Genomic DNA, 23,800 nt, shown 5'->3' on the forward strand with positions numbered 1-23,800 from the left:
ACTTTGGGAAGGAGGAAGTGGGGAAAGTGGTTGGAGCAATCCCCTAAGCCAGTGTGGGAGAGTCTGCACACCAAGCCACGTGTCCGAATTTCATCTTGAAGGCAAGGAGGAGACACTGAAGAGTTCCGAGCACTGACCAACCTGGGTCTGAGAAACAATCTTGGGGTAATGCTCGGAATCCAGGTACCAGCAGGGGAAGGAACAGCCTGGGAAATTACATTTAGTGGAGGCCCCAGATGCTGCGAGCCCTATCGATGCTTTCAAAGAAAGACCAACCGCACTTACAGCTACCATCTGTCAGGCGCCGGATGCTGTGCTAGGTGCTTATTTAGTCACTAAAAGAGCAGTTAAGTGACACACTCAAGGTCAGTCGGGTTTTGAACTTCAGTCTTTCTGACTCCATGTAACTTTTCCACCACAGAATTCTGCTTGCATCCCCACCTCCCGAGTAGGAAGGAGAAGCAGCTATCCAGGCCCTAAAGCTCTGGAGTGGGATGGCGATGGTAGTGGAAAAGACACAGCCTGGAAACACGGACTAAATATCCTGGCTTTTCTCTTAGACTCTTTATGAGTCCTAACCCCAGGTCTGGGAGGAGGGGAAATAGTAGTCTGTCTCTGTAGAGAGGAAGAAACCTCAGGATAGCCTGCCCTTACTTGTCCGGCAACACTAGACAGTGAGCTCTCTGCCGTGCTTTGGAGCCAAGATACACAGCGATGGGCTGCTCCCGCTGCCGGATGCCTGTCTACCTCTCTCCCTGGCTGACTGGGGCCTAGTCTGGGGCTTGCTAGTTTATATCCTATGGCAGCATAAGACAAGTTTAAAAGACAAAAATAACCTTGGAATTATCTTGTGAATTCATGGTAATCACCACGCAATTACATGCTCAGTAACCACAATGGAATTCCAGAGTATTTACAGTTCACTTCCATATGCAAAAGCTCAGGCTTCTGGACCTTCATTGTGAAGGCAGGAACGTGGCGCAGCCTGTCATGAGAGGGCCAGCAAGCCTGGTGGTCACGCTCCTTCACACTGACCGAACTGCTGAGCCAGCACTTCTCTTAGCGGGTTCTCATTACCCCACCAATAACCCCACCACATCCACCAAAGCTACACTGTCTTCCAAAAGATGGTCTACTGGGGACCAGGCCTGGAAATGACTGCCCTGAGCTATTATTCTCTGGGGATTTTCAGTCATGCTCTAGGGCCTGCTTCTGCCCCAAAGCACTCGCTGACGGGACATCCCCTGAATTACATCTGAAGAGCCTCTTCTGTCAGAGGCAAGTGCTCTAGACATACCCTACTGTATGCATCCACCCGTTCTTTCTTTCATTCAGGAAACACTGAACGCCTGTTCTGTGGGACATTACATCCAACCTGGTGATTTGGGAACCAAACAGTTCCTGCCTTCTTCAGATAACTCCCGTCATGTCAGGGAGGCAGCCAGGGGAATAATCCATAATAGGTCAGAGGGGTAACAAAGTACAGTTGTGAGGCATGTGAAGGTCAAGTAGATTTTCCTTGGCAAAAGTAAAATACTCAGTGGCTACAAATGGGACAATGTTAATGGAGATGTACAGCTCAAGATGCATTAGCCCGTGGGAGCCTAACATCTTTATAGATCTGGACTCTGCCCATACATGGGAAGAACAGGCTTAACAGTACTGAAAACATGACCACTAGACACAGTATTTTCCGCAAGTGTTGAAGGAAAAGATAGTGTATGGGAGGAAATAAGTCACAGAAGGAGAATGTGAAATCTGAGAGAGAGAAGGTGAAAGAGTGTGTGTATGCGTATGTGTTATATAGGCAGGTAGATACGTTCGTCCTCTCCTGGGCACTCAGTCAGCCCCAGTTTCTTGCATTATCAGAGATAGAGAGGGCAAGGCCTTGACATTTCACAACAGACAACGTCAGGCCGTTATGATCCTTGCAGCCTGCTGTGGACCAACAGAACCTCCTTTTCCTTCTCTTGTTCCAAGACACTGCACAAGGACAAGCACCTGGTTGCCCCCACACCCAAGGGCCCCCAAAGTTCAAAATCTGGGCCAGGCACCTTCACTTTCTATGTCTCAAGGTTGACCATGGCCCTACAGGCTGTTCTCCAAATATCCAGTTCTCCAAGAATAAATGTAGCTGATTTTCAAAGACAAATATCACCTCTCACAAAGGACACGCCACAAAATAGCCAGGATCCAATACTTTCTTTTGTACGTACTCAATTTTAAATGTGTTTAGGAAATGCTATAATTGAAATACTTCAGGCCTAACAACCAGTCTCTTTGGGCTAGCTCCCACCGGTCGGCAAGCAAGGTAAAGAATAGCACTTTCTCAAACAAAGAAAGCAACTGGCATCAAAATTCTCTCTCAGGAAGGCAGACTCTCCTTAGTGACTGGTTTCCAAAGAGTATAGTACAGAAACAGGTAAAAGTACCTTTACAGTGAAAAGCCTGGCAAAACCGACCTTGGTGAGATCAAAATTGACATCGTCAATGGTAAGTCATGTATATGTACCCTTGGTCTGAGGTGATCCTGTGGTAAGCCTCTTCTCAAGAAACACATTACTCCAGTCTCATCAGGAGAAAAACATCAGACAGTACCAACAGAGGACCTTCTACAAACCACCTGATCCACACTCCTCGAAACAGTCAAGATCAGCAAAAACAAGGAAAGTCTGAGAAACCATCACAGCCCCAAAGGACCGAAGGGGACATGACAACTAAATACAATGCGGTATCCTGGGTGGGATCATAGAAAAGAAAAAGGGAGTGAGGAAAAAAATGAATGAAATTCTAATAAAAAACAGACTTCAGTTAACAGCAGTGAGGAGGACTGATTAATGAGTGTTCTCCTGGGACAAACGTGGCACAATGTTAACCAGAGGGGAACAGGAGCCCTTTGTGTTATCTTCACAACTTTTCTGTTAATCTACAACTTTCCTAAAGTTAAGAGTTGACTGAAATAGTTTGTAAAGAGTCTTATGTGCAGCTGTGGTCTTTTCCAGTCCCGGGCCACCATTCGCTATGCAGTGATGAGTACCCAGCTGAAGCACAACAATCTCTCGCTCATTTTCCACTATGTCTTCCTCCAAATGTGTAAGGCCCATGGCATTGGCTATGACTTTGAGGTATGAAGCTGATGGCTGACGGGGGATGGGGGTGTTGGTGATCTAGGCAGTGAGTAACTCAGTGTTCCTTCAGACAGATATTCTTGAAAAATTAGTTTAACCTGTAGTTAGAGGAAGGCTGAGTGCTGCCTGGGGAGGGTAAACAGGCAGCTCCATGGGGCGGGGGAGGGTTGGAGGGGGGGGTGTAGTGGCGCTGGATCCTGGGAAGTTCAGCTCGGTCCCCAACATGCACACCCACCTTGGTCAAGCAAAAGCCCTGTAGCTCACCAGACTTAGGAGACATTTGGGGACCATCTCTTGATCCTGAAGCATGACCTGAGTTCCCAGGCCCCACTCAAAGCTACTTATCAGTGAATATCCTCTGTCTCTGTCTGCTTGAGTGGCCATAACAAAACACCACAGACTGGGTGGCTTAAACAACTGAAATTTATCTCTCACCAATCTGGGGGCTGGGAAGTCCAAGGAAAATGTACCCAGACAATTTGGTTCCTGGTGAGTGCACTCCTTCTGACTTGTAGATGTCCACTTTCTCACTGTGCCCCAACGTGGCCAAGGGAGAGAGAGAGAAATCTCTAATAAGGACACCAGTTCTATTGGAACAGGGGCCCATCCCTATGACTTCACTTAACCTCACTCACTGCTTTAAACGCCCTATTTCCAATACAGTCACATGGGGGTTAGGGCTTCAGCCTAGGAATCGGGGGGACAAGCAATTCAGTCCATGGCATCCTTCTACCTCCATATAGCAGTTTCTTCCCAGGAGGAGTTCTGATTTTAAAAATACAGGTGTGGGTGCCTGGGTGGCTCAGTGGGTTAAAGCCTCTGCCTTTGGCTCAGGGTCCTGTGATCGAGCCCCGTGTCGGGCTCTCTGCTCAGTAGGGAGCCTGCTTCCCTCTCTCTCTATCTGAGAGAGAGGGACTTGAGAGGACCTGAGAGAGACCTGAGAGACCCACAAGCTCTTGGTTGTGGAAAACCCATTCTACATGACATCACACATATTCAAATATAGTCACCTCTCATATTAAAAGTCATTTGTAAGTAATGACAGAATTGAGCAATTGAGAATTTGCCAACATTCAGTTCTATATTTATTACTTTTCATTTCTCATACTTGAGAACAAATACAATTTTGGGGGGATCAATTCCTTATAGGCTCTTGAAAAGCATGTAGACCTTAAGCATGAGGCCAACAGTGAATAGATTGGCCCAACTACCACCAGGCAATCCCCACCACACTGCAGGACACCGCCAGAATGCGTAAGACTCTTGGATTAGATTGATTCACGCTGTTTGCAAATACATATAATGGAGCTCATATTCCCTTACAAATTATGTTAAAATTGGTAAAATATAAGAAAGAATTAAAAAACCATATTGAACTGATTTACCTGAAATTAATTATTACATCTGCTCTACAGAATCCTTTTGGAATTAAATAGTTTTTAGCTGCAAACTGATTAGACCAAAACACTTCCACATGCCAGAAGGTGGCTAAATCTAACATTAGCTTTCTTAGAATCTATTTTATTTCATCTTCTTTGAAAATATTAAAGCAGAACAAGTTCTGAGAATAGGAATATTTGGCAGGGAAAGTCTCCTTCCCAGAAGAAAATATCCTCCATATCCTCCTCCAAAATATCCTCCTATTGCCGGAGATTATTATTAGAGATTTATTTCTTTGGCTATAAGCTTTCTACTTGATTGAAGTTTCTAGTATTTCTGAGGAAAGTAAAGCACCAAATTTTATATGCTATTGACATCTTTGTGGCTCTGAGTCAACCAGATTCATTTCTAAGAACAAAGTTTAGTACAAAAAAACAGACTACTATGACCCCAGGGGATCAGCGGATGGTGCAGAGAGGGGCTCCATTGAAGGTGAGGAGAATGGCAGAAAGGGGCAAAGAGGTGCCCACAACATGACTGGCTCTGTCTCCAGGTCACCTGTGCTACACACCCCACAAAGGATGAGAGCTGAAATGGGGAAGAAAGAGAAATATGGACTGGGGGCAATGGTGGGACAGAAAAATATGAAGAAGAAAAGAGAGGATAAAATCTAAACATGGGAAGAATCCACCAAAAGGGGGATTTGGGGTCAAAGAGAAAAAGAACAAACAATAAAAAGAAAGTATAAGAAAAGAGTCAGAGATGAAAAACATGACGTCCTAAAACTCTAAGGTGAGGGAAAGGAGTCGTTGGAAATTCTCCAACAATATCCTTGCTCCAGTTTTCCTGAGATGGGCTCTCGTCTTTTTAGATCCCAGGGTCTGTCTGCCCCTGGTCTGAACTGTCCTCTTGTTTCCTTTACTGCCTTTTCCTGGAGAGACAAATGATAAACCAGCATTTGCAGAGAACCCACTATGTGCTGGCCACCAAGCGAAGCACTAACTTCATTACCTCCTCAACCTTCCCATCTCTTCTGTAGGAAGCTATTATTTCTCCCAAATTATACTGGGGAATTTGGGCTCAAATGGTGTCAGCACTTTCCCAAGATCACACAGCCAGGCACTTTGTGGAACTAACATTTGAATCCATTAAGCCAGACATGATTCTCTTACACCAAGGGTATCCCTATGTATCTTTTTCCCCTAAGAACTATTTGTACTTCTAAAATATTATTACCAATCCAGTCCAAGAATGATGGGAATGATTTCAAATAAGTATTTAATCTAGGTACCCCTTATGTATTCTTCAGCTTAAGGAGCACAAACATCTCTCTAACCCCCAAGTCTGTTCACCTTACAAAAGAGAGGGGGGAAAGCTATGTTTAATACTTAACTTCTCTAAACCGTTACTGCCTCCATGAGTTATGCTAAGTCTAAAAAGATGAGTGAAGCCTCTGCTACCCACTGCCATTCTTGGTCAGATTTAATGTGGGTGCTCCTTCTAGAAAAAGAAGCAACATTAGCAATACATCATTGTCAATGCTACCAAAAGAATCCTCAGAAGTCCGTGTTCTCGACATTTATGTCTTTCTTTCCATTATGATCACAGAATTTCCAATGTTTCTCATCCAAACTCTGAAGGGGAAAAAAGGGAAATGAGATCACCTCACAAGTGTATTTTCCTTGCTGAATATTGGAAGGAAGCATTACGGAGTTTGTAAGCAATTTGGTGGGTCTCGTTCTTGGTATTTCTGTAATGCGACAGAATACCCCCACTGATTTCCTAATGAAATGAAGTTGTAATGAAAGCCATATGGAGAAAAGTGTCATGTTTACTGCCTGCGACAGTGTGGGGCAGGGCTGGTCTCACACACATATAGGCAGTGTGCCATGGTCCTAAATAGCTCCATAACCACCAACGATCATTTCCTCAGGCCAGGGTACTGCCATGGTGGCGATCATTAGTGCTGTTCACAAATGTTCGGATTCTCCTCCTTCTAGGTACATACCAGACTTATACTTCCTCAGCCCTTCCCTGAAGTCAAGTATGGCCGTATATCTTACTTGAGCCTGAACTATGAGCAGCAGTGATACAGATCCTTTCTGTGTAGAAGCTTCAAGAGTCACTTCAAGAGTCACCATGTCCTTTTTCCTGCTTTGGAAATCACAGAAGCACACTGAGATGGAGCTTCCTTTGCCTAGGCCGCTGAGTGTGCCAACAGTGAGCAGAGACCCATACCAGCTCATGTGGAAAATGAGACACAAGCAAGAATCACACAGCTGATGTTATAAACAACTAAGAACTGAGTTGGTTTTTTAAAATTTTTGCAGCATCACGACTAGCCTACCTGATTGATTCAGAAATCAGTACCAAGGAAAGGATGTTCCCCAAACAGAAAACTAATATCGTTTCAATGTGTACTCAGTATAAAAGTTACTAATGACATATTTTACATGTTTTGTACTCAGACTTCGAAAGCTACAGCACATCTCAATTTGGACTATTCACATTTCAAGTTTTCAGTAGCCCCAGGTGGCTAGTGGCCACCATACTGGGCAACACAGAAACGGATGCAGGATACCTTACAGATCAACTAGTCAGTGGTTCTCAACCCTGGCTGCCCATTAGACTGCCTTAAGTGAGGAGCTCTAAAAAGTACGGATGGCCAAGCGGGGCTGGGATTAGGATGAGGCAAGTGAGGCCCATACTCAGGGCACAAAATTTAAGGGAGCACAAAAAATAATCTGTAATAAAGATAAAAATATTATAAGGCATTATCTTAAAAATCAAAATGAATGCAAAAAAAATCCATGGCCAACAGAATATCATAATTTTAAATTAAGGCATACTAATTTTTCCTTTCTCGGGCTCAAATACGGCTCAGCATGACACTGTACCTTGGGCTCACTCCAGTATTTCTAGAGGTAGGGCTCAGGCATTATATTTTCTAAAGCACTCAGATGTTTCTAATGTGCAGCCAGCATTGAGAGCCACTGTTCTAATCCAATGCCTGTCCTAATGCCCATGTTTCCTGACAAAGCGAGGAGTCAATAAATAGTCTTAATTCTGGCATGTAATTTCTTTAACCAAATCTCAAAACCAGTTATTTTTTGGACTTCCGGTGATGAGGAGTTCACGACTTCACAAGGCAGCCATTTCCACTACTGGACAACTCCAGTGTTAACTTTTTATTTATTTGGAGAAAACGGTTTAAAGATAGTTTTCAAAAAAGGATAAAATCATGCCTCTCATATGGATGCAAAAATAAAAACATGATATTTTGCTTAACAGAGAAATGAGACAGATGTTATCACCAGTACAAAAAAGAATCCAAAAAACTCAGACATTTTTATAGGTCAGGAATACTGAAATGGATACACAGGTAGAGAGAAAACTGTTTTTTCCACGAGGGGAGCAGGTGAGAAAAATCAACTGAACCTTTCCCAGACTGCAGAGTATTTGTCTCTCAGTCACTTGGGACTTACAGTGTTGTAAATATTTCCCATAGAATCGAGGCAGTAGGGTGTGCCACAGACCACATACAGTTTCCTGTTAAAATATGAATTACTTTCCACCCCAAAAAAATTGTTTCCCTATGCATCTTTACCTGTTGTGCTCAGAATAGTGATTTTCGGATTTTTTTTTTTTTAAGATTTTATTTATTTATTTGACAGAGAGAGATCACAAGCAGGCAGAGAGAGAGGAGGAAGCAGGCTCCCTGCTGAGCAGAGAGCCCGATGCGGGGCTCGATCCCATGACCCTGAGATCATGACCTGAGCCGAAGGCAGCGGCTTAACCCACTGAGCCACCCAGGCGCCCCTGATTTTCGGATTTTGATTTGCTAGAGAATCACCCAGGAAGTGAGCTAAAAGTCATATTCCCTCCCAAAGATCTTGAGTTTGGATGATGCCTATGAAAATGCCTTTTGGGGGTGCCTCGGTGGCTCAGTCTTTAAGCCTCTGCCTTCGGCTCAGGTCATGATCTCAGGGTCCTGGGATCGAGCCCCGCATCGGGCTCCCTGCTCGGCAGGAAGCCTGCTTCTCCCTCTCCCTCTGCCCCTACTTGTTTTCCCTCTCTCGCTGTGTCTCTCTGTCAAATGAATTTTTTAAATGTTTAAAAAGGAAAGAGAAAGAAAGAAAGAAAGAAAGAAAAAGAAAAGAAAGAAAATGCCTTTTAACAAGCACACTACATGATTCTGATGCAGGTACTCTGAGGATCCTATTTCAAAAAAACATTGGCCTAGACAAGAGATAACAAGTTTTGGCACAGATGTGGAGAAAAGGGGACCCTTGGGCATGTTGGTGGGAATACAAACTGTCCCAGCCCCTGTGGAAAACAGTGTAGGGGTTCCTCAAAAAACTGCTAATACAACCACCATATGATCCAGCAATTCCACACCCGGGCATCTATCTGAAGAAAACCAATCAGTATCTCAAAGAGATATCTGTACCCCCATGTTCCCTGCAGCATTTCTCACCAGAACCAAGACATAGAAACAGCCTAAGTGTCCACCGATAGATGAATCAACAAGGAAAATGTGGTGTGTATTTATGACGGAATATCATTCAATCATGAGAATGAAGGAAATTCTGCCATTTGCAACAACATGGGTGGACCTGGAGGACATTATGCTAAGTGAGATAAGCCAAACAAAGACAAACAGTGTATGATATCACTTATATTTGGAACTAAAAAGCTGAGCTCAGAAACTGATTTGAATGGTGGTGATCAGGATGGGAAGTAAGGGAATTGCAGAGATACTGTTAAAGGGTACAAACTTGCAACTAGTCGATAAATAAGTTCTGGGGATCTAATGCAGAGCATAGTCATATAGTCAACAATACTGTATCATATATTTCAAAACTTCAGAGAGACTAGATCTTACATGTCATCACCATAAAAAAGAAATGATAATTATAGAATGTGATAGAAGTGTTAGCTAAGGCTACAATGGTAATTATATCACAATATATAAATGTATCATATTGAGGTATCGTTGTATACCTTAAACTTATACAATGTTATATATGAATTATATCTCAATTAACAATACTGTCCCAGAACATATCTACTCTGTATTCTGGAGACAGATTTTCCAAATGTGGTTTTCACAATATTTGAAGGTAGCTCTGGATTTTAATTCCCGTCAGTCTTAGTGGTCTTGGTGCAGTATGTTTTCTTTGCTTCTAAAATAACAAGCTATCTCTTTTCTCCCCATTCAAATTTTCTAGGACAAACAAGGAACTATTTTTATATTATATGAACACGTGAAGAGAGACAAGTTGGGAATGTTGTGAGTATAAAGTGTGTCTATGAGATGTGATAAGCTACAAAAATAGACCATAACAACCAGTAAGAATGATGCTTCTCATGCATTTTAATCAGCATGCTGATTTATTAGAAGTCTATCTTGTTTTATTTAGATCTTCAAGCATTTCATAAAATGACTTTAGATGTGTCAGTGGGGGTTCATAAATATAACCGATTAATTATCCAGAATTGATGGGGAAGAGGCTAGTTCCAACAACATACTACACCCAAACACATACACATATAAGTCACAATAAACCTGACTGAGGAGGACCAGGTTCAGACACCCATATTTAAAAGGGCAGTTGTCATTCTGGCATGTTTAGCAAAGTGCTCTGGTGACTTGGCAAGATGTTCCCCCAAAAGCAGGGTCCATAGCCCCTCCTCAGCTCCAATTTCAGCCCCGTTGCATGTATGCTAAGAAGAGTCCTGCTAGCAGCACTCAGGAGGCTGCTGTTTCCTATGTCCTGCAAATTTCTCCCCAGCATAATCTGGAGAGCTAGAAAAATTTGTCTTCTGATCTAGGATTCAGACTGTAAAATCTTACTTCATATCTTGGAATATAGCCTTTGGACACCTTTAAATTAACTTACTGGGAAACCATTTGCCCTGTATTTTTCTTCCTTCTGACTTCTACACTAGTGTAGGCATTGTGGCCTCACATTGAAAGGATTACACACATTACACACATTAATGTAATGGTCTCATGAAACACCATGAAACTCAAATAAGAGCACCAAACTCAATTCCTCCACTAAGCATCAATGTCCTGAATAGCCTCGGTGTCCCCTAGGTGCTCAGTCCCCTAGAAACTGGTCCCAAGAGCTGCACACTGAAATGGGCAAAGATGTGCACAGGACAGGTCTCAACTCCCTTCTCCAAAGTGTGGTCCTTTGTTTTACCACAGCACTGTCCATTACAGCAGCCATCCCTTTGAACTCGGCCTCCTCCATCCCTTTGAACTCATGCTAATGTTTTGATTTCCTCCGTGTTTGTAGCCAGAATGTGGCTAATAGCTTAATCTAGTATTCACAGTCTTCAATGCTTCTCTTCACTTGGGTGGAGACCTGGCTGGTTGAGTCATCCCCTTCAGTCCCCTCCTTTCCCCAAGGTCCCATAAGCATGTAAAATGTACGGGGTCATGTCAGAAGAGTCCCTTCATTGTTATTTTAGCCTCTCTTTCCCACTCTTTTTTTATACTGCCAGGAGAGCAACAGGAATGAGACAGAACACCCCAAAAAGTATACATGCATCTTTTCTGCCTGAATATGTACCTCCAGGAGGAGAGCAGGGCCCAGGAACACCTCTGTGCATGTGCAAGAAAGGAGCTGCCCTTTGCTTCCCAGTGATGTTCTATCCATCAGCTCCCTCCTTGCCCTACCTTCACTACCAGAAAATTCAAAAGCATTTTATCAACCATGCCAGGCATAGTTCTAAGCGTTAGGCATACAGCAGTGAACCAAAAGACAAGTCCCTGCTCTCATGAAGCTGATGGGGTGCCTCATGGACAGTCCGTAAATAAGTAAATGAGTTAATATGTCCAGGGCTGTGGCAGGACACAGGCCACCAGGCAGTTACCGGGAGTGGGAGAACCAGGCAGTCAATGGATTTAAAGTTGACAAGCTGGAGGATAAGAACTTTGTATTTTCCAGAATTATGAGTCTAATTAAGCAGGTAAAGTTCCAGGTCCAAGTACATGTCTAAGCTTAGGAATTCAGACAGATGGGATGGTTAAGTACAAGAACTAGAAATCAGAACACAGAGACATGAGCCCTACCCTACCAGGTACTGGCTGGCATGAAAGGTAAACTGCAAAGAACAAGCTGGGCCAGGACTGGAATGACACAAACCCTCGTGCACTTGGAATGAGGCTGGGAGGGACAGGACCCTTCAGGTGTTGGGAGAAGAGCAGCCAGGGAGATCACACAGCAGCAGGAAAGTTCAACTGCAAAGAGTGAAAGGATATCCAGAGAGTGAGTTGGGGGGAGCACGACCATAAGAGCTCAAAGAGGAGGCTGCTTTTACAGATCCAGGCCAGCAAGAGGATGGCATGAGGAAAGCCTGCCAGCAGGTGGCAAAACCCACCAGAGGCTGACACGCAGAAGCAGAACTTGTGTCCTGCAACTGACAGGATGAGATGGGGATAGTGTTAACAGGGCAGAGGCAGAGTTCCCACAGTATGGGCCACAGGAAGACTTATCCAGGAGGGTACTTGGGCACAGAGGAACCAGGCAAGACGACAGCATCAGGGAATTTAGGAGACAGAAGAGACTTATATGAAAAAGGAACTCCCCACTCATCAAACTTATTGAGCAGCAAAGTTGGCTTGATGCTGAAGCCTACAGAATGAATAATTGGGCCAGTGACGAAGAGGAGCTCGCCCAACTATCCCTACACCTGCTCCTGAGATTTCAAGCAGGAATGCCTTTACCTGAAGGCTAGCTTTGGTGGTGGCAATAGTCCTAATATTGTACCTTCTAGATGGTATTGCTACTCACCTATCTTATAGAAAAGGGTACTGTTGATCAACATGGGCCTCCTGAAGAGTCTAGAGCCTTGTCTGCTATTTTCTATCTCATCTTTCTCATCCCTTCCTGCAGTCACAGAACCAGGGAATGTTGGAGCTAAGAAGGACCCTGGGGATTAACTGACTCTCCTAGTGTAGAAAGGAAACTGGGTTTTCAAGCAGGGAGGTGGTTTACCAGTGTCACACAGTAGCTTGTGTCTCTGGACCCTGAATCTAGTGTGCTTTACCAACACTGTATGGCCACCTTACATGGGGAACCCTATTATGGAAGAGGTTCTCTCTCTACTGTGAAGGGCATCACTACCTGTGCAAGTTTGTCCCAAGTTTGTTAATTTACTTCTTCTGAGTATTAGGTAGGATTCAAGATTATCCCCGAAATTCTCATTTGCATGTAGCTGTACTTCCTTGACTGTGTGATAGACGAGTGGAATTACAGTTAGCACATCAGGAGTGGCTCAGACTTGTGGACATGGAGTTGAGAACAGATGAGTTAGTAGACAATGACCAGGAGAGAGTCTTTGTTTTCTAGAATTCATATCGAAAGAGAAAAAGATGAACAAATACAAACTTTCCTTCTTTGTGTTGTTTGTGTTGATTTTCTCTGTAGAGCTTTAAGAAGAGGCTTTTCCTGAGCTAGCTGGGCTTTGTTTGGCTTCCTTACAATCGGTTCACCTCAGGGGAAGATATCAGTCACCCATCTCTTTAGGAAAGGGGAGGTCACCAAGAGTGATGACCTTACAGACAAGAATTCTGCGGTCTGGCTTTGCCAGGATAACTTCATATGGACTCTGTTTATACTAGTATATTTCTGGCAATAGCAGAATTAGAGAAGAAATTTCAAGGAAGGAAAAATGAAGGAAATTCTAGAAATGAGTTAATAGGGAAGAGGACTTAGAGTCCATCTGGCTGCTCGGTTCACAACCTGGGGACCATGGACCCCAGGAGGCTAAGGAGAGATGACAATAGAGGCATGAATCATTGTGTGGATCCAGGATCATACACACACACACACACACACACACACACACACACACACACACACATTTTTTTAAAATATGGGCCTCAATCATATATATATGTATATATATGAATTATCTGAGGGTCTACGTGAAACTATACTTTCCTGGATCCCAAACCCAAAGAATCTGATTTTGCTGATCTGAGGTAGAGCCTGGGAATCTGCTATTTTAAGAAGCACCAGGGTCTAGGGCACCTGGGTGGCTCAGTCGGTTAAGCCTCTGCCTCCGGCTTAGGTCATGTTCCCAGGGTCCTGGGATCCTTGCTCAGCTGGGAGCCTGCTGCTCCCTCTTCCTTTGCCACTCCCCTTGCTTGTACGCTCTGGCTCTACCTCTCTGTCAAATAAATAAATAAATAAAATCTTAAAAAGGGGGGGGCACCAGGGTCTAATATATACCAACATACTGAGTCTGTGGCAATAAAGGGTAAAAATAAATAAAATAAATCACTTTAAAAATTGTCGACTCTGAAGTTGCCTTTGGCTATTATTCTCTTAAAAGAGGCAATAGACGCTAACATTGGGTAACTGTGAGAAGGGTGGGCAGTCCTTGGATTTGAGGACTGCAACTCCAAAAGTATGGAAGCACTAATCCAGCCCAACTCCTTCATTTCAGAAAAAAAGAAATGAAGACCCAGAGATCTTAAAGTAGCTTTCCCCGCAAGGTCACACTGCCAGTGGCAGGACAAACAGTCTCCTGCCTGGGGCCTGGGGCGCTTTCTGCTCCCAGCCTGACCTACGGGAAAGCCCAGTCAGGCTGGAGGGTCGCCATTGGGAGTGTTGAAGTCTTACACTCTAAAATGACTTATTTATAGGCAACAATTGGGAAGCAAGTAATCCAAAGTTCTCTGAAGCTGCCTTAAGGGAAAGCTCTTTAGTTTCACACCCTCAAGACAGAACAATTCTTAAAAATAATCCATTCACTGGGGCGCCTGGGTGGCTCAGTGGGTTAAAGCCTCTGCCTTCGGCTCAGGTCATGATCCCAGGGTCCTGGGATCGAGCCCCACATTGGGCTCTCTGCTCAGCGGGGAGCCTGCTTCCTCCTCTCTCTGACTGCCTCTCTGCCTACCTGTAATCTCTGTCTGTCAAATAAAAAGAAAAAAATCAATCCATTCACTTAATCCATTTTTTCCCCTTTGCTACAGAAAGTTCACAAAATAACTAGAAGCAATACCTTGCAGTTTTGTTTCAAAGCTACAACTTCCAACAGTCTTGTCATTTGGAAATGTTCACTGGCCACAGTGAAATTCTACAGGAGGGTTTGCAAGTTGTCTCTGAAACCTTCGAGTGTGTGTTCGGCTTTATAAAGCTGGCTGTTCAGGAATGGGACACATTCTCCTAGGAACACGGATGGGGCAGACTCCTACATAGCAGGAATTACTTGCATACATGAAATAGAAAATAAGCCCCAGACAAAAGTCTCTGGGATACCGAGGTGCAGATATCTCTGTAGGCAAGGAAATTGTCAGGTAGAAATTATACGTAGCAACAATTCTCTTATACACCGATCTCGACAATTTTTTAAATGAGCTAATACTACCATCCTAGCTCAGTGGTAGCCTTTCGCTAGGAATGACTGAAGCTATTCTTATATTCTGTTAAGTTGATTAATAAAAAATATTTATTACACAAATCCTCTTTGTTGACAAGTTAAAATGGAGCCTCATCTTTCATACCTCCCTGAAGATTGCCACCTTGTGAGATTGAAAATACTCATTAAATTCCACCACCAGACAGGCACAAATGAGAGGGTGATTGTTTTTAAGCATGTGAGGGGAATCGTTGGTAAACTCATTTGTTTGGATATCATTAACAGAACAATCGGTGAAGATCTCCAGGGGGTCCTCATGACCTTTGCTCGAAATCTCTTCATCATCCATCAAGAAATATCAGCACCTAATATGCAAGGCGAGACCAATTTTAAGGTGAGGTGTTAATTAACTAACGATTCTGGTTAATTTCTATACAAGGACTGAAAATACCTCATGCTGTATTGTAAACAAGTGCTAAACCATTTTTTTTTATTGTGAAGCAGTACATATCTTATAATGCACTGGGTCAATATTATAAGGTTCCCACTGAACCTGTTAGTTAAATTTAATAGTTTGAAATTTTTTCTTTGAAATATAGTAGACTTGTTTTAAGTTGCTGCCATTTCCAAACCCAGTTTACAAAACAACACGGCTCTCTGAGATCAGAGGTGACCCTGAAGTGTCACAATGAAACCAACACAGAGACAGTCACCACCAAAAACCCTGAATGTAACCTACTTATTTGCAGATAACGCAGTATCTGGCCAAGGATTCCTGGGGAGGCCACATTTCTAGGACCAGAGGAGTTCTGAGACCCCAGGAAAGATAATGTGGAGAAGAGAGAAATAGAAAAAGCCCTCAGCTCAGACATGGGCCATGTACCCCACACACTGTTTCTCCAATTTGGGACAGAAATTTCATCACTAATCTGTTTGAAGCTTCCAAATGGCCTTTAAAGATGTTGGACCATGAAAGCTAGTTGTGTGTAATTGATCAAAAGTCTCCAAACTGTAGAAATATGAACAAAAGCAAGAAAACAGGAGCAAGATCCACACAAGAGTTTTTGAAACACAGGCCAAACAGAGATGAACACTTGGTATTTTTTTAATTTCAATTTTTTATTTAAATTCTAGTTAGTTAACATATAGTATAAAATTGGTTTCAGGAATAGAATTTAGTGATTCATCACTTACGTATAACACCCAGTGCCCATCACACAACAAATGCCTTTTTTTTTTTTTAAGATTTTATTTATTTATTTGATAGACGAGATCATAAGTAGGCAGAGAGGCAGGCAGAGAGAGAGGGGGAAGCAGTCTCCCTGCTGCTCAGAGAGCCTGACAGGGGACTCAATCCCAGGACCCTGAGACCATGACCTGAGCCGAAGACAAAGGTTTTAACCCACTGAGCCTCCCAGGTGCCCAACAAATGCCCTTTTTAATGCCTGTCACTCATCTAGCCCATACCCCACCCACCTCCCTCCACCAACCCTCAGTTTGTTCTCTATTGTTAAGAGTCTCTTATGGTCTGCTTTCCTTTCTCCCTTCCTCTCCCTTGTTTATGCCCCTTCCCACATCTTCATCTGTCTTATTTCTTAAATTCTACATGTGAGTGAAATCATATGGTATTTGTCTGTCTTTGACTGATTTATTTGCCTTAGCATAAGACACTCTAGTCCAACCATGTCATTACAAATGGCCAGATTATATTCTTTTTGATGGCTGATTAATATTGTTATATATATGTGTGTGTATATATATACACACACACATATATGTGTGATATATATCACATCTTCACCATATATATGACATATATATATATATATATATCACATCTTTATCCATTCATCTGTTGATAAATATCTGGGCTCCTTCCACAGTTTGGCTATTGTAGATAATGCTACTATAAACATCAGGGTGCACGTGCCCCTTTGAATCAGTATTTTTGCATCCTTTGCATAAACCTTTAACCTTTGGGTAAACACCTAGTAGTGCAATTGCTGGATCATAGGGTAGTTCTATTTTTAACTTTTTGAAGAACCTCTATATTGTTTCCCAGGGTGGCTGCACCAGTTTGCATTCCCCTCAACAGTGTTAGAGGGTTCCCCATCCTCACCAACATCTGTTGTTTCTTGTGTTGTTAATTTTAGCCATTCTAACAGGTGTGAGGTGGTATCTCATCATAGCTTTGATTTATATTTTTCTGATGATGAGTGGTGTTGAACATGTTTTCATGTATCTGTTAGTTATCTGAATGCTTTCTCTGGAAAAGTGTCTGTTCATGTTTTCTGCTAATTTCTTAACTGGATTATTTATTTTGGGGGGTGTTGAGTTTGGTAAGTTCTTTATAGATTTTGGATATTACTCCTTTATCAGATATGTCATTTGCAACTATCTTCTCCCATTCCATAGGTTGTTTTTTTAATTTTGTTGATTGTGTCCTTCATTGTACAGAAAACTTCTTTCTTGATGGAGTCCAAATTTTTGCTTTTATTTCCCTTGCCTCTGGTGACGTGTCTAGTAGGACATTGCTACAGCTGAGGTCAAAGAGGTTGCTGCTGTGTTCTCTTCTAGGATTTTGATGGCTTCCTGTCTCACATTCATCCATTTTAAATTTATTTTTGTGTATGATATAAAAAAGTCCAGTTTCATTCTTCCGCATGTTGCTGTCCAGTATTCCCAACACCATTTGTTGAAGAGACGGTCTTTTTTCCATTGGATATTCTTTTCCTGCTTTGTTAAAGATTAGATGACCATATAGTTGTGGGTCCATTTCTGGGTTTTCTGTTCTGTTCCGTTGGTCATTGCATCTGTTTTTGTGAATAGCGTACTGATCACCAAAATCTGCATCTGATTCCCAGTGTGGGCCTTCACCATGTTTGAACAGGTCAAGCAACTCAAAGGACTCAACTGGAAACCACAGGTGAAAAGTAAAAGGGATTCATTTTTAGTAATGTTTTCTATCTACCACCCCAGTGGTAATTCTAGTAAGTACCTTCAGTCTGTAAAGAAGGATTTACTAAGAATGAAAAAAAAAAATGGAAGGTGGTGCAGATATAGCACTTAACAAAATATAACAATATTTCCTAAAACACTCAACCTAGGAATAGAAGGGAACTTCCTCAACCTGTTAAGGGCATTAGCAAAAGCCCAGAGCTAACATCATAGTTAATGGTGCAAGACTAAAAGCTTTCCCCTAAGATCAGGAGCAAGACAAGGATGTCTGCTTTCACCACTTCTATTCATCACTGTACCAGAGGTTCTAGCCAGAGCAATTCAGCAAGAAAAAGAAATAAAAGGCATCCAGATTGGAAAGAAAGTAGTAAAACTATCTGTATTCACAAATAACATGATCCTGTATTTAGGAAATCTTAAAGAACCCCAAAACAACCTGTTAGAGCTAATAAATGAGTTGAGAAAAGTTGCAAGACCCAAGATCAATATAGAGACATTGATTGTATTTCTATACACTAATAACGAATGATCCAAAAATAATTTTTTTAATTTTAAATTTAAATTAAAAATTCTTTTAAAAATTCCATTTATAATAGCATCAGAAAGTATAAAAATATTTAGGAATATATTTAACAGAAGATGTATAAGATCTGTCCATCATAAAAGAAAAAAGATCTAAAAAAATTGAGTGGAAGATTTAATATTGTTAAGATGGCAATAATACTCCTCAGACAGATCTATGGATTCAACACCAATTCCTATCAGCATCTCAGCTGGCTTTATTTGCAGAAATTTTCAAGATGATCCTAAAATTCCTATGGAAATGCAAAGGATCCAGAAGAGTCAAAATAATCTTGAAAAAGATGAACAAAGAGAAATGACACTTCTCAACTTTAAAACCTAAAGTGGGGTGTCTAGGTGGCTCAATCAGTTAGTTAAGCATCTGACCTTGATTTCATCTCAGGTCATGATCTCAGGGTCATGGGATTGAGCCGGGGCATTGGGCCAACACCTGGCACGGAGTCTGCTTGTCCCTCTCCTTCTACACCTCCCTCCCGCTTATCCTTGCTATCTCTAACATAAATAAATAAAATATTTTTAAAAATAGACAAACAACAAGACTGTAATAATCACGACCGTGTGGTACGGGCACAAGAACAGAAGTAGCTCAATGGGATAAAACTGAGAGTCCAAAATAAACCCATACATTTATAGTCAATTGATTTTCGACAAGAGTGCTAAAGCAATCTGATGGGAAAAATATTGTTTTTTAAACAAATGGTGCTGGAGAAAACAGATATCCACATACAAATGAATGAAGTTGTACCTCCACTCCACAGCATATATAAAAAATAAATAAAAATGGATCAAAAACCCAAAGGTAGGGGCGCCTGGGTGGCTCAGTGGGTTAAAGCCGCTGCCTTCGGCTCAGGTCATGATCCCAGGGTCCTGGGATCGAGCCCCGCATCGGGCTCTCTGCTCAGCAGGGAGCCTGCTTCCCCCTCTCTCTCTCTGCCTGCCTCTCCGCCTACTTGTGATCTCTGCCTGTCAAATAAATAAATAAAACCTTTAAAAAAAAACAAACCCCAAAGGTAAGAGCTACAACTATGAAACTCTTAGAAGAAAACACAGGTATAAATAAATCTTCATGACCCTGTAGCTAGCAATGCCTTCTTAGACATGATACCTAAAGTGTAAACAGCCAAGGTAAAAATAGATAATAGTTAACATGGAGTATTACTCAGGCATAAAAAGCAAATGTAGTTCTGATCCACTACAACACAAATGAACCTTGAAAACATTATGTTAAGTGAAGAAGGCCAGGCACAAAAGGCCACACATGGTATGATTCCATTTATATGAAACTTCCACAGTAGGCAAATCTATAGAGACAGAGAGTAGATTAGCAGTTGTCAGGAGCTAAGGGAAGGGGAAAGTGAGGAAAGGCTGCTAATGGGCATAGAGTTTCTATATGGGGTACTGAAAATGTTCTGGAATTACATAATAATGATGGTTTTTTTGTGAACCACTGAAAAACCACTGAGTTGAACTGTTTGTAAGGGTAAATTTTAAGGCATGTGAATAGTACCTCAATAAAAAATAGCTAAATAAAATAAAAGGGAAAGGTGCCATTTTTCTGCCCAATGGGAAAAAAACCAATGGAAGTAAATACTCCCATCAGCCTACTAGCCCTCATTTTAGGATGACTAGACCAATGCTTCTCAAATTATCTATAGTGAAGTTTTGTTTTTTCCAACTTACCATGGATCAGTACTTCTGTAAAATACAACAAACATGACTTACTAGAAAAATGAAATGAAAAAAATTAAAGACCTATAAAATAGGAGCCCATTTTTTTCATTTGATTTAGCAGCCATAAAAATTTCTATAAAGGTTTCCAAATCCTTACTCTCAATTTTTTTTTAAATATTTTATTTATTTGACAGAGAGAGAGATCACAAGTAGGCAGAGAGACAGGCAGAGAGAGAGGGAAGCAGGCTCCCAGCTGAGCAGAGAGCCCGACGTGGGGCTCGATCCCAGGACCCTGGGATAATGACCCGAGCTGAAGACAGAGGCTTTAACCCCCTGAGCCACCCAGGTGCCCCTACTCTCAATTTTTTTTTACTCTCAATTATTTCATGACTGATGACACAATTTGTAGATGAGTCTTAGTTACCAAAACACACTTTGAGCTTAACTGGTCTAAATTATACTTAACTCCAAAAAGGAGCAAATAATTGGGGTGGGGGGTGAGGAGGAAGAGTTGTAAGAGGTCTTTAAGTAATGAGTATTACTTTTTTTGTTCATTTACAGACGGCCATTAATGACATTGAAGCCATTCTAGGAGTAACAGAGGAAAACAAAATAAGATTTGAAGAAGAGCTAAAACAGTCCAAAGATGACAAAAACCTTTCTAAACCTGATAAATGAATGCTCCTGGAATATTGCTGATTTTTTTATTCAATCTGGAGTCCAAAAAAGGCAACATTCTTTTTGCTGTTAGGAATCAAGGTGGGGAATGGAGTTAGTTTGTTTTGTGTGCTAGGAGGTGTATCAAAACAGAGTATAATGTAATGCTCTTTTTAAAAAAAAATATTTATTAAGTGATCTTATTTTACTTATTAAACTAAAACCTGTGTGTGCTTTTACTTGAGAGTATCAAACAATCTCTTCTTCTTCCAGAGCTCAGGAAGAAATAACCTAATGAGAAAGTTACAAGTCTTACTGTTATCACTTCTGCACCTACCTCCTTATAAACTTCAGGATTATGGAGCTTTTGTTTATGCCTTATAAAGTTTTCTCCTCCTATTTCTAAGAGTAATTTTCTGCATTTAAAAAAAAATGGAATAAAGTCTTAGTCATTGCTATTTGGCAAAACAGGTCTTCTTTTCCCCAAGAAAATTACGTTTACATGGATTTTTAAAGTGACCCTCTATCATTCATTGTATTTTTCCCTTGTTCCAAGCCACTATTGTCTGTTGTTACCATTTCCCAAAAAAGTAAGGTGCTAAGCCAACATCTAGTTAACGAGGGCATCAGAATTTATCTAGGTGGCAGTATCTGCTCTTAGTTTAATATATAACATCGCTCGAGCCCTCTAGCACGAATAAACATTGGTAACCTCTAATTCTCCATTTAATACGGCAGTAGGATTTGTACAATCATAATTCAACAGTACCTTTTTAAAGTGCAAATTGTTAAAATTATGCAGCGCTGACACTAACTCTTGGCATTCCCTTCTCAATTGTTCAAGACATTTCAGGAACATCCAGCTTTGCAGAAGGGTGAAATACCCAAGTCACAGCACCAAAATCGCATAGTTGTTTTCAAGAATAACCTTTATGTCTTTATTTTTTTTTTAAGATTTTATTTATTTATTTGACAGACAGAGATCACAAGTAGGCAGAGAGGCAGGCAGAGAGAGAGGAAGGGAAGCAGACTCCCCGCTGAGCAGAGAGCCCGATGCGGGGCTCGATCCCAGGACCCTGAGATCATGACCTGAGCCGAAGGCAGTGGCTTAACCCACTGAGCCACCCAGGCGCCCCATGAATAACCTTTATGTCTTTAAAAATACTTTAATGTGTTGGGGAAACTAGGCATACTGTTTTATGTATGGAATTTCAATAATTTTTAACGGTGCCTCAGCCGCAAGCTCAGAGCTTCTGCCTAAAGTCGGCATCTTTGTGTGGATCAGCTTTTGTTTTGCTATAGTCAGAAATACATTAATTAGCCAGGTTTCCTGCCTGGGCTAGGTACAACGATGACCTCTTTTTCTTGCCAGATCATTCTAATCCATATGAGGGGCCCACTGTCCAGACACTTGACAGATAGGAAGTACTCCATGCCCATTAGAATCTCGCCTCAATTGGAGCCAGAGCAACATAAGGTCCAAGAGACTCATTAGTTCACTGGCACAATCGTGTCCTGAGAGTAAATGAAACCCTCTGTCTCCTTATGGCTCTCATCTGCTCTGGACTTTAAAAGAAAACTGTCTCTGTTTTGTTCAGCACAGCAGTGCATCTTTCACATGGTGAGAACCCCTCTTAACAGTACAAAACTGTTAAATCTATCAGGGAAGTTTTGTATGTGAATTTTGATTAGCACTCTGGAGCCTCAAGCTGCTGGCAATTGTAAAATGAGTTCACTCTCCTGTACCTTTTTTTTTTTTTTTTTTAACCCACCATGATTGGTTTTCTCAAACAATGCACTTTCCTTCCTTCCATCTCCCATTAGCATACACCACAGAATGCCTGTTTGCAAATTGAGGCCTTACATTCGGATTCAGGTCGTAATAGGAAAACAATCAGAAGTAAGGTTTTCTACCTAAAAACCTACAGCTTCAAAATGAAAGGAAAAAATTTGGTATGATGAAACAATCCCTTCAAGTAATTAAGTGGAAGAAGCCAGAGGACCAGATTAAATTAGTGAAATGTTTTAATTACAGAACATTTGAAAAGAAGCATAGTCCATTATCTTTTAGCGCATATATGTAGCAGAGACGGTGTGCTACTGGTAAACTAAGGGAAGTTTGAAAAAAAATGACATATATGTGTACAATGTTTAAAATATTGTAAACAAAAATTAATTGAGATGAATTACTGAACTTTTATTACTCTAAATAGGAAAATGAAATATTTGTTGATAAGAGGATGTCCCTTTACATATTCCCTATTTTTGTTTTAAAGAAACCAAATAGGTAATATTTCATGACAAACTGCTATCTACTTACCTATATCTTCTGTAATCTACTTATATTTACCTTTAATGAACACTTATTATGGGCTAAGTGTATACTGTACTGTGGTCATGTATGACTACTATTCTCATTTTACATACAGGACACTAAGATTTAGTGGGGGGTATCTCAGTGCATGTCTCAAGACCAAATGAAATTGGGGCTTTGCTCTTTTACCACAAATTCTAGCATGTTGTGTAAAGTAGAAAGTTCAGATTCACTTGTCCCAGATCACACAAGGGACTTGTACTTTTTTGTAAGAAATTCTAGCATTGCTTAAGGGACAGTTTCACTTATGCTTCCAACTAAATCAACATGCACAAATGACAGTATCATGAGGCATCACAATTATGTAATCAAAGAAATCAGGATAAGAGAATGTGGTGTCAGTAGAATTCTGCCATGTGATGGATCTGTAAGACTTCTGTGGAGGACTGACAACGGGAAGGGGCAGGAGAGTTTGGAAGCTGGAAAGTCATGCCCCATAGTTTGAAAAAGCCAAGAACCTGGGGAAGGCTTAAGAAAGGACTTCCAACAAGACAGTAACCTGGGAAAAGTTGGAGCATTATTTCAGCTATATAATTCTAAGAATTGCAAGCATCCTATTTTTCAGGTATAAAAATAAGTATTGGGGCACCTGAGTGGCTCAGTGGGTTAAGCCTCTGCCTTCGGCTCAGGTCATGATCCCAGTGTCCTGGGATCGAGCCCCGTACCC

The 23,800-nt window shown here is 41.5% G+C and overlaps 1 protein-coding gene across 5 annotated transcripts in view; it reads left to right on the top strand.

Moving 5' to 3' along the window:
* Positions 1-21,198, top strand: part of IQCH (IQ motif containing H) — a 189,211-nt gene extending 168,013 nt beyond the window's left edge. For all 5 annotated transcript variants that reach the window (XM_047738468.1, XM_047738469.1, XM_047738470.1 and 2 more), the window contains 4 exons: positions 3,003-3,125; positions 9,740-9,801; positions 15,177-15,285; positions 20,664-21,198. In XM_047738468.1, coding sequence (XP_047594424.1) covers positions 3,003-3,125; positions 9,740-9,801; positions 15,177-15,285; positions 20,664-20,780 — 411 coding nt within the window. In that variant the 3' untranslated portion in view covers positions 20,781-21,198. The remainder of the gene's footprint in view (positions 1-3,002; positions 3,126-9,739; positions 9,802-15,176; positions 15,286-20,663) is intronic.
* The last annotated feature ends 2,602 nt before the right edge of the window (positions 21,199-23,800 follow it).

Source organism: Lutra lutra, chromosome 7, assembly GCF_902655055.1.
Source record: "Lutra lutra chromosome 7, mLutLut1.2, whole genome shotgun sequence".
Taxonomy (NCBI): domain Eukaryota; kingdom Metazoa; phylum Chordata; class Mammalia; order Carnivora; family Mustelidae; genus Lutra; species Lutra lutra.